At 37.8% G+C, this 12,266-nt stretch overlaps 1 protein-coding gene across 5 annotated transcripts in view; it reads right to left on the bottom strand.

The window, feature by feature from the left end:
* Positions 1–12,266, bottom strand: part of SPAG9 (sperm associated antigen 9) — a 139,580-nt gene that overhangs the window by 79,086 nt on the left and 48,228 nt on the right. For all 5 annotated transcript variants that reach the window (XM_045984293.1, XM_045984294.1, XM_045984295.1 and 2 more), the window contains one exon: positions 4,848–4,918. In XM_045984293.1, coding sequence (XP_045840249.1) covers positions 4,848–4,918 — 71 coding nt within the window. The remainder of the gene's footprint in view (positions 1–4,847; positions 4,919–12,266) is intronic.

Raw genomic sequence — 12,266 nt, 5'->3', positions numbered from 1 at the left:
GGAGTCCCATGCTCTACTGACTGAGCCAGCCAAGTGCCCCATCAGAGTGCTGATTTTAAATCTTGGATAAGGCGCCATAAGATAGGCTGAATATGGAGGTAAAAGCTTCAAGTATATCAAGTATATAAACTGATAAGAAATTCTATAATCCTATTTAGTTTTTGGTAATGTTCAGTTCAACTTTTACATTTACATGGCAATAAAACATGTAAAATTCAAAATTTCAATCATAAATTCAAAAGGCCTTTGCTAGATACTAACATGATAGGATAAGAAAAAATAAATTTTAAAGAGTAAGAAAAGGTATGTTAGCAATCTAAAAGAATGTAAATTTGAAAAGTAGACAAGAAAACGTTGATGACTTTTCTTGGGACTTTGAATTCTTAAAATGTGAATATTCCTTGAGTGCTTAAAAAGGCATGGAACAGCTATGGAACTTTCTAAACTTTAGCTGTGTGAACATGGATTTCAATTTCAATATAACTTGAAATATGCACTGTAGCATATTAAAAGCATAACTATTGAAAGAAACAAGATTTTAAACAAACATAAAATTTTTAAAAAGCACATTTTTGCTGGCAAAATTTTACTTGGCATGTATGTAGAAAAATTAAATACGTCAATCTGAAAGTGTTTACTTCAAGTGAACAGAAAGGTAAATTGATGCATGAATTAAGACAAGTAAATCTGGGGCGCCTGGGTGGCTCAGTGTTTGGTTAAAGCCTCTGCCTTCCGCTCGGGTTATGATCCCAGGGTCCTGGGATCCAGCCCAGCATCCAGCATCCGGGCTCTCTGCTCAGCGGGGAGCCTGCTTCCCTTCCTCTCTCTCTGCCTGCCTCTCTGCCTACTTGTGATCTCTGTCTGTCAAATAAATAAATAAAATCTTAAAAAAAAAAAAAGACAAGTAAATCTATCAAATCAAACATTATAAAAGAGTTAATCAGGCTGTTTCCCAATTAGGATTATCTAAATAAGAATTTTATCTGGCGGGGCACCTGGGTGGCTCAGTGGGTTAAAGCCTTTGCCTTCAGCTCAGGTCATGATTCCAGGGTCCTGGGATGGAGCCCCGCATCTGCTTACTTGTGATCTCTCTGTCTGTCAAATAAATTTTAAAAATCTTGAAAAAAAAAGATTTTAATCAGGCTAAGAAAATTTAATGTAGAATTACAGGGATATAGTATATGAAGGTTTTTTTTTTAAGTTTTAAATTTACATATCTTTTTTTTTTTTAAAAGATTTTATTTATTTATTTGACAGAGATCACAAGTAGGCTGAAAGGCAGGCAGAGAGAGAGGGAAGCAGGCTCCCTGCTGAGCAGAGAGCCTGATGTGGGGCTCGATCACCAGGACCCTGAGATCATGACCTAAGCCAAAGGCAGAGGCTTAACCCACTGAGCCACCCAGGCACCCCTACATATCTTCTATTTTAAATTTATATTTTCTCGGGGCATCTGGGTGGCTCTGTGGGTTAAAGCCTCTGCCTTCGGCTCAGGTCATGATCTCAGGGTCCTGGGATCGAGCCCTCCATCAGGCTCCCTGCCTGCCAGGGAGCCTGCTTCCCCCCGCCCGCTGCTCTGCCTATTTGTGATCACTCTTTCTGTCAAATTAATAAATAAAATCTTTTTAAAAATTTTATATTTTCTCTTTACCCCCAATTTAAAGAACATATCTGCAGAAATACAATTTTTGTCTTTGTGTCAGCAAATCAGAAATAATGAACTGTTTTCTTCTTGAATCAAGAAGAACTTTAAGGAAAAAAACAAAAATGAAACTAAAGTAACAAAGTGATGGCTGGGCCAAAGAGATATAAGCTTAAATTTTCAAAAGATTTTAGAAAACCAAGTTGAATTTTTATATACTGGATAGTAATCATATGCAGTTGATTAGCTCAGATGAAAGAATCGAAGTTTCCTTGAGCACTCATATGAAGAAAATAGAAACCTCCCTACACTGCCTTGATAGTATTCTATTAATTCAATATAGAAAAATAAAGGTTATAAATGCAAAGGCAGAATCAGTTCTACCCCTCCTAAATACTCCATCCACTCTATGGATTGATTCTTGTTTTAAATGATTTGTTGTTGTTGTTTTTTTTAATTTATAAAATGTTGAATTCTAAACCTTCAAAAGACTGGTTCCTTCTTCAAATGGTATGTCCCACATACAATTCCAAAATGGTCCATATAACGAAATTGGTTCCAACCCAATTAAACTAGCACTCTATCGTACAGAATAAGAAAATGACAGCTAACACTGAGCATAAGTCACCCAGTGCATTAAGAGCCAGTTTCATTTTATCCTGACAACAATATTAGAATTTTATGAACACCAGCTTAAGATTAAAATAACTTGCCCAATTTGACCAGTTGGTTAATGACCAACTGTGTTCTAAATGCCATTAGCTAGTTGGTTTTAGGGTCAGAACTGTCAAAAAGTTAAGCATTCCAGGACCAGTGTTGTATTTGCCCTTTTAGTCAATTCTCTAGGCAGGCGATAACAGGCGATAAATTCATTGTTCTTTCTTCCTCACACCCACAAGAAAACCCCACACCCTAAAGCATTTCCTGACGGCTGAAATAAAAAATGCACTATATTCTATAAATGCATTAAAAAAGTAGAAATTTAATAAATTGTACATAAAATGTTTAATTTTTAAAAAAAATTTTAATTAGAGGTTTCACAATATAGCTCTGCTTTAAAAAAAAAAAAAAAAAAGTGAATGGGAGGCCAGGATCAGCGATGCCAGACAAAAGAGAGAAAGATGAGACAGTAAAAGAGGGCATGCTTTAGATAGTCTACTATTGGGTCCACCAGCTCCATCCTTCCTCATCTCATAACTACAACTCTCCACTTTGTCAGGTACATACATTAATTCACACTTATTCAGGAGTGGCCTCAGCAACAAACACTTGGCAGATCAGAAGGATCCCAAGCACACTGTCTGGAAAACCCCCACTCCCCTCCGCATAGAAATATCACAGCAGAGGTTGACTGTCAGCTCGGCTAAAATGGGGAAGTAAGGCAGTAAGTGAGGTTTTGGAGAAAAGTCGCCCTTTAATCGTGTTGGCCATGGATCTCTCTATGCACAGCCCAAGAATCATTTATCTTATAGCTGCAAGGCCACTATTCCTTTTTTTTTTATTAGCATATAATGAAAGGATTTTATTTATTTATTTGACAGAGAGGTAAGAGAAAGGGAGAGAGCGCAGGAGCAGGAGCAGCGAGAGAGAAGGAGGCTCCCCTGCTGAGCAAGGATATGGGAATCACAATCCCAGGACCCTGGGATCATGACCGGAGCCGAAGACAGATGCTTAACCTTAACCAACTGAGCCACCCAGATGCCCCTATTCTTAAGGTTTTTGCAATGCCAGAAAGCAAAGAGGCACAGAAAAATTTCTAGTGCTTTTAATGCTCATTATGTTCCATAACCTGAAAGTGTTATTGAAAATCAGGTAACAGAGTATGACAGACCTAGGTTCAAATCCAGTCATATACTAGCATGGAACGAATAACTTCATATTCCCTTTCTCAACTTCAATCTCTAAAATGGGATGGAAAAATAATAATAATAAAGTAAATAATAAAATGGGGATGGATGATGGAGCTTGGTCGCTTAGATGATACCACGAGTTGGTCACTTAACTGACTGAGCCACCCAGGTGCCCCATCAATCACTTCTGAATAGTCTTAATATCTACTGATTGCCATCTAATCAAAATGTGGGTATTCTTCTCACACTGACAAGGCCGCTGTTTAAGCTATTCCTGTCTTCCCAGGTCTCCATGGTTCCAAATCTCTGTAGCCAAACTTTTCCCTCCACCACTGAATATCAATTCTTCACAGGTGGCTACAAAAAGCTAAGACAGTAATAATCAAACCTCCTATGTCAGAAATTCCAACCCCTCCTCAAAAAAGTATTAATCGTATTACTCCAAAGCAAATCCTTAAAAGCAACAATATAGGTTTCTACCATAGGCAGGATAAGAGATCACAAATTAATGAAAGAAAAATGGAAGCTGAAGACTGGAACCATCTGTATCCTGGGAGATTTGGATGAGAAACGGAAAAAAAAAAAAAAAAAAAAAAGAGGAATTATTTTTTTCATGTAACAAATAGTGCTTGAGTCTATGAAAATTCTATTTATTGAGGTTTGTGACCCACCCCCAGACTGACCATGAAACACAACAGTTTTCACATTCAGGAGACTGCAACAAAGGCAGCAGATGAAAGGCTCACAAAGAATCATAAAAAGGTAAAAGATGCTTGAGCACATTTTCTAATTTGCTTTAAAAAGATTATGTACTAGAGTTATTAACTTAAAAATACTGAAATTTCATGCAGAAAACCTATTTTAGAGTCATTCTGATTTAATACAATTTGTGTTTATACTATTTGTTATGAGCTTAAAGCAAATAAGCCCTTTATAGTAGATTATAAATACAGAAACTCTTACCAATAATTTATCAATCCATCATTTCCCAACTGGTTAACAAAATAAATTAAATCAATTCTGTCCTATTAGCATCATATATACTTTTTATTACACACACATTACTTTGTACTTAGCTGGCCAAAGAAACAACTATTGGAACTGCCTTAGTAATTACACTATTTTGAGGCACACTAATTCTCATCCATGAATAGTTAATTCCAGATAAAAAACAACAGAAGTCAACATTTGGTAACAAGGTGAAAGCTACATGAAACATGAAATTTGATGTTTTCTGCATATAATCCCCAGGAATTATATTAGCTGACTTTCAAAGAAAAATTAAGATATAAATATAACTTCTCAGGTCAATTTCTTTAGTTCAATATTAATATGGTAAGAACAACCCAGAAACCCACCTCAGTGTGTCTCTGATGTAATGCGTTATATTCCTTCTTCAATTCTGCTTCTCTTTCTTCAAGTCTGCTAACTGAAATTAAGATACATATATTTAATCAGAACAAAATATAAGAAATTTACTTTAAAAAATTCCATCCTTAAAACCTGGAACAGGTTATCCATATTTCTTAGCAACTTTACGACTGAGTACTTCTCAAAATAGAGACCTCACTTCACCTTCCTTAATAAAGAAAACTTTCAGGGTGGGGGGGATAAACTGGGTTAAAAAAATCCCCTAAACACTAGATTGCTTCTCCTAATGTACATATGTTTATCAGGTCATCCCTCTTAAACAGGATTCTAAGGTGATACTCAAGAATATTTCACAAATCCCCTCATGTAAGTTTTAGGCTGGGGTCTGGACCCAAATCATTCATTTCTAACACTGATATTCAAGCTCTTTTTCACTACTGGGCAGTATGTGAAAACGTCATTGTTCACAAGCACTTCTGCTTCAGGGCTTCATTCCAGGGACTCATCTTCTTTTATTTAGCTCCCTCTGCTGATGGAATTTGTGAGTGGCACTGATTTGGGGGTAGTGACCAGAGTACAACTATGTAATACACTTTTTTAAGTTTTAGGTCCTGAGATACAGAATGTTAGGACAGGATTTCATAGGAAATAAAACTATCGGAGAGAGATGACTCTGAGAGAAGGTGGGGTCCAAGCAGGACCACAAAGAAATTAAACGAAAGTACTCAAAACAGATGTGAAGAGCATCCTGGCACTGCTACCACGGAGAAGGGAACACAAAACTACGGTGGTGGTGGTGGTGGTGAGGAAGAGGGGAGACTGGCCAGCCTGGAGGAGCTTGTGCCGCCTAAGGAGCAGTGAGAAACAATCTGCTGGGAAGAAATGATGCTGGTGCTACAGGAGGTGTTCATTTAAGTTTGGTTAAAAGACTTAGATTAGTTGGAAATGTTCTGCTGGTCTAAGGGTCTAGCTGCAAGCATGCAAGACTGCTTGCTAGCCACAGCCTGTGGCCCTGGCAGATGGCTGCAGAAGTAACTACCATGAACAGATGGCCATAGAAGGAACTATGAACTAGCAACAGGACACACGCAAATGTTTCCCTATACCTAATGTTAACACACCAAACACTACACAATGCAGAACTTGAGCTGCCCAGTAAAGTCATCCTTGATTTGCAGAGCTTTACTTGCTACCTGGTTGAGTATCTTGAAAATGTCATTAGTTAGAAAAACTGCAGCTCCCTGGCTGAAAGCAGGAATACACGAACTTGTAATGCAGATGTATCATGACACAATGGGTATTAAAACTACTAATTTGGGGCGCCTGGGTGGCTCAGTGGGTTAAAGCCTCTGCCTTCACCTCGGGTCATGATCCCAGTGTCCTGGGATCGAGCCCCATGTCGGGCTCTCTGCTCCGCAGGGAGCCTGCTTCCTCCTCTCTCTCTGCCTGCCTCTCTGCCTGGTTGTGATTTCTCTCTGTCAAATAAATAAAATATTTTAAAAAAAAAAAAAAAAAAAAAAAAAAAAAAAAAAAAAATAAAACTACTAATTTTTAGGGCTGCTTCTGTGGTTTTTATTTAAACACAGGAAATCCAAGCAAAATATGGATATTTAGCTACAATTTCAAAACAAATGTTTTCTACTACTTCTTGTCAATTAAGCTGATCTAAAACCTTAACCCTGAGACTACTGGGTCAACCTTATCGATTTGTAATTGTTCATCTGTATATATTAAGATTTTCTTGGTATTGTGCAACCAAAACAAAAAAAAAAAAATGGAGGTTGAGTCTAAAGTAAAATTGCAACTATCATTCATGAACTTCAATTTCAAATCTGTGCTCAACAAGAGTCTCGTTATTCTTGTCAGCTACCTTGACATCAAATCATAAAATAAATTTCTATCACCATCACCACCACTACTGATAGCAGTTAAAATTTTATAGTGTTTACTATATACCACGCACTGTGCTATGTGCTATATATAAACTTATTTGACCCTGACATTAACCTTATGATGAAAGTATCATTACTACATTCATTTTAGAGTTGAGGAAACTGAAGCAAATAGAAGTTAAGTAACTTGCCCAAAGTCAGTTGTGACAAAACCTGGATTTCTAATGGAGAAGTCTGGGCCAGAATCTGTTTTTGCTTTCTAAGATGTCATTTATTTATTTGTCAGAGAGCGAGAGAGAGAGAGAGAGAAAGAGAGAGCACGTGGATTTACAAGCAGGGGAGTGGCAGGCAGAGGGAGAGGCAGGCTACCTGCTAAGCAAGGAGCCCACTGTGGGACTTGATCCCAGGACACTGAGGCCAAGACCTGAGCCAAAGGCAGATGCTTAAGTGTCTGAGCCACCCAGGCATCCCGCCCAGAATCTGTTTTTCATTACTATGCTATGCTGCCTCTCAAGAAATACTCCTTTTAATCTGTTCATATATTACAGTCTACTTTAAAACTTCACTTGGGGGGAAAAATGTATAGATGGTTTTCCTTTTTGCTTCAAACAAAAAACTCCGTTTTTCTGGAAAGAACCTAGTCATAGATATTGACTCAAAGGTAACAAAACTGCCCAGAAAAATACATATCTAACTTTATTAATCATCAGGGAAATACATATTAAAACCAAAATGCAAGTCATTGCATACGCATCAGAACAGCTACAATGAGAAACACAACATATCATGTTTTAACAGAATACAGAGCAACTTGGACTCTCATATGCTACTTGTGGGAGTAAAAATGGGTGCATCAATTTGAAACTGGTGGTCACGATTTAATAAAGTTGCATATTTACCAACCCTATGACAAAACTAGGAAATACATATACATGTCCACCAAAAGGCCTTTAAAACAATGCTCAAAGCACCACTATCTATAATCAACCAAACCTGGAACACCCCACATGTCCATCAACAGCAGAATGGATAAATATTCCTGTACTGGAACACTAGAAAAAGAACAAATTATCACTACACATCACGGGTGAATCTCACACACAGATTGAGGGAAAGAAGCAGAAGCAAAAGAACACAAAGTTCAAAAGACAGAACTAACCCAAAACTAAAAAGTATCAGAAGTGAGGGTAGTGGTTACCTTTGGGAAGGAGTTAGTGACCTGATTAATTTGAGGTGTGTGCAGCCCCACCCAACCCCAGTCCAAACACACTGAGCACCAACTCACATAGGCACTTTCTTTGGCTTGAATACTCATTCTTTATGTTCTCCAACAACTTCTGAGTTCAACATTTAGCAGAAGATCTAAACAGACTTTAGAACCATTACAAAAAAATTGTGCCAATTTACCATTAAAATGCATAGGGAGATGAACAAAAATGTTACCAGATTGAAGAATTACAAAAAGAAAAAAGATGGGCAATATGAGAGGATAAATTGGAATTACTCTTTTGAAGGTTGGTAGTTTATTGGTGACATCTAACAAAATAAACAATGTGTATATCCTTTGACCCAGTATTACTACTTTTTTTTTTTTTAATTTATTTATTTGACCGGCAGAGATCACAAGTAGGCAGAGAGGCAGGCAGAGAGAGAGGAGGAAGCAGGCTCCCTGCGGAGCAGAGAGCCCGATGTGGGGCTTGATCCCAGGACCCTGGGATCATGACCTGAGCCAAAGGCAGAGGCTTTAACCCACTGAGCCACCCAGGCGCCCCAGTATTACTACTTTTTAAAGATTTCTTTATGAGAGAGGGAGAGCAGAGCAAGCAAGAGAGCTTGAGGGGGGTAGGGAGGATGAGCGTGTAGGCACAGAGAGAGGGAGTAGCAGGCTCCCTGCTGAGCAGGGAGCCCGACCCAGAGGTAGATCCTAGAACCCTGGGATCATAACCTGAGCTGAAAGCAGATGCTTAACCCACTGGGCCAACCAAACGTGGCCCTCCCCCAACAGTATTACTATTCTTTTATTTTTTTTTTTTAAGATTTTATTTATTTATTTATTTCTCAGAGAGAGAGAGAGAGAGAGAGAGAGAGCGCGAGTGCACGCACAAGCAGGCAAAGTGGCAGGGAGAGGCGGAGAGAGAAGCGGGCTCCCTGCCAAGCAAAGAGCCTGATGTGGGACTTGATCCCAGGACACTGGGATCACGACCTGAGCCGAAGGCAGCAGCTTAACCGACTTGAGTCATCCAAGCAACCCCTGAATATATATTTCTATATATGAAAATAAAAAATAATGGTCATAAAGGTGGAGTCCTAATCCAACAGGACTGGTGCCCTTATAAAAGCTTTTTCTCCCCGCATATGCACAGAGAAAAGACCATATGAGGAGAGAGAGAGAGAGACAAGGAGAGAGAAGGCAGGTATCTGCAAGCCAAGGAGATCTTGGACTTCCAGCCTTCACAAGAGTGTGAAAATATTTCTATGATATTTTGTCATGGGAACCCTAGCAGAGTAATACCGGAAACTAAGGATCATTATTAATCATCTTGGGGAAAAATCTTAAAGTTTTGTTTATCAAGGGACTTGGACAGAATTGGGCTTGTAGCTAGAAGGACCTCACTGATTTTATGGCAATTTGCTTATCACTGTTGGTTTGTATGGCTTTGCTGCTATATACTACTTAACAGCAAGACTGTGGGAAAGCAGATATAAGACCCTAATATATATCACAATTACCAGAGATTTCCTTTATTTACCTAAATGAACATGACTTCTGTTCAAACTGGCTTAGCTTCATCTATACAATTACTTAAAAGTTCTATTAATTATTTTGGTCCCCTTAAGCATCCAGGATTATTCCTAGCTATAATTCCTTAAGCCTCCGCCCACAGCTTTCTAAACCCCTTAGAGTTTCTGCTTAGTTTATTTCCATTTGACATCTTTTTTTTTTTTTTTTTTTTTTTTTTTTTGCCTCAAAAATAACATCTGAGGGATGCCTGGGTGGCAGTCAGTTAAGCATCTGCCTTTGGCTCACATCATGATCCCTGGGTCCTGGGATCCAGTTCCACATCGGGTTCCTTGCTCAGTGGGAGCCTGCTTCTCCTTCTGCTGCCACTCCCCTTGCCTGTGAGCTCTCTGACAAATAAATCTACTAATTTCATAGAAACAATCTGTATTTCTATTTTTCTTAGCATACATCACACAAAAAAGGTCATTTAGAACATGCAAACTACATATGGTTACAAATGACCTGCCCCTTACCCTATTTGTTATTTTTATTAATCAACTTTATTTTTTTATAGCAGTTTTAGGTTCACAGCAAAACTGAACAAAAAGTACATTGTGCTAATATACCCTTTCCTCCCCACACACCCACAACCTTCTCCACTATCTATATCCTACAGAAGAGTGGTACATTCGTTACAATCAATGAGCCTACACTGACAATCAGTATCACCCAAAGTCTACAGAGTACATTAGGATTCACTCTTGGTATTAAATATTCTATAGATTTAGACAAATATATAATGACACATATCCACCATTATAGTTTTCATACAGAACAGTTTTACTGCCTTAAAAATCCTGTGCTCCACCTATTCATCCCTTTTCCTTAACCTTGGCAAACAGTGATCTTTTCACTGTCTCCATAGTTTTGCCTTTTCCAGAATCCCCACGGAGCAGGAATCATGTGGTATGTAGCCTTTACACATTGGTTTTTCCACTTTGTAATATGCATTGGGGGTTCCTCTATGTCTTTTCATGGCTTGAGAGCTCATTTCTTTTTAGCAGCAAATAATATTACATCATATAGATATGCCACAGTTTATTCCTATCTATTATTTTCCTAAGAGCAATGATCTTAAAATTATAAGCCTAAATGCTCAACATCTCTTCCAAGCACAAGTTAATTTTCTTAATCCACAGAAAGTGGTACTGTAAGAGAGTTCCAATGAGTTCCACTGCATATTACAGACTTGTATTCTGAAGCATGATTTCCATCTTTCCACTATGCTTTCTTCTCTTTTTAAAAAACTTATTTGAGAAATTAAATAAAATTTAAATTTAAATTATTATTTGAGAAAGTGCAAGCATGAGTGGAGGGGAAGATGGAGAGGGAGAAGCAGATTTCCCACTGAACAGGGAGCCCAACATGGGGCTTGATCTTAGGACGCTGGCATCATGACCTGAGCCAAAGGCAGCTGCTTAACCAACTCAGCCACCTGGGCTCCCCTTTCCACTGTATTTTCAATGCAAAATAAAATAAAAGTATGATTAAACCTGTCTTAGCTTTTTATAGAAATATATATTTTACCTGTTACACTATTTAACACTACCAGTTTTATTTTTTCAGCAAAAGATCCAGACTAAAAGTAGAACACATTCATCTCAAAATATAAACTGACAACACTAATGGTCTGCAATTTATTGCAGCCTATATTTTTTGTTAGTCTGGTGCATCATTACTGTATTCTGATTTTATTTCTCATCTATAACTATGCTTCTCAAGACTCCAATAAAACCTCCAACCACTTAAGAATAAATGACAGTCTTTAAAATTTCACAAATACACCAACAACCCTAACAATACTGGAAAATGTCCTGAGGTGGTATCATTCACAAAAACACAAAACTGAAATCCACTGGTCTTCTACCTATTTAAGACAAAAATCTCTACAGTTACACCATTTCCCATTCTATATGCCTCTAATGTAAATAACCCCTTTTTAAATATTTATTTAAATAATTTTTACACCCAACATGGGGCTCGAACTCACAATCCTAAGATCCAAGAGTCACATGCACTTCCCACTGGGCCAGTCAAGGTGCCCCAAATACTCCCTTTTAGTGCCAATTACTTTAAATCTGATTTTAAAGTCTGGAAATTCAGAAAGAAATACCAATACAGAAAGGAAAACTGAAAATCTGAAAACTAATAAACAACTAGTAATATAACTTTGATAAAGCATTTCCCAGGACAAAATGTTATTTTATAAAAGGAAGACATAATAGTTTTTTCCACATCATTTTCATTATTTCATAGCACTAAAGAAGATAATTCTTAAAATTACCTTATGGTATGATAAAATTCACTAACCTGAGAATGTATCTCATGAATGTATAAAATAAAATTTAGAAGAAGAAATATTTTCTACCTTACTAAGGGATATATATGTGTACTATTTGATCAAATCCAGTAGTATTCCAAGAATAGTACAGCTCAATTACTCATAAAATCTGGGTGGTAAAAAAAACTCTCCAAAATTTACAAGGTAAATTTTTCCTCATGCCCATTGCTAATTTTCCAAGATAAGATTTGTAGCACATAAACACAGGCATCTTGTTAGCAAAACCTAACCACTAAATCAGAAATTGACTTCCTGGGACGCCTAGGTGGCTCAGTGGGTTAAGCATTTGCTTTTGGATCAGGTCATGATCCCAGGGTCCTGGAATCGAGTCCCACATCAGGCTCTTTGCTCAGCAGAGAGCCTGTTTCTCCCTCTACCTGCTGCTCTCTCT

This window comes from Meles meles, chromosome 18, assembly GCF_922984935.1.
Source record: "Meles meles chromosome 18, mMelMel3.1 paternal haplotype, whole genome shotgun sequence".
Lineage (NCBI taxonomy): Eukaryota > Metazoa > Chordata > Mammalia > Carnivora > Mustelidae > Meles > Meles meles.
Note: the sequence above shows the minus strand (reverse complement) of the source record. Positions and strands in the feature narration are given on the sequence as shown.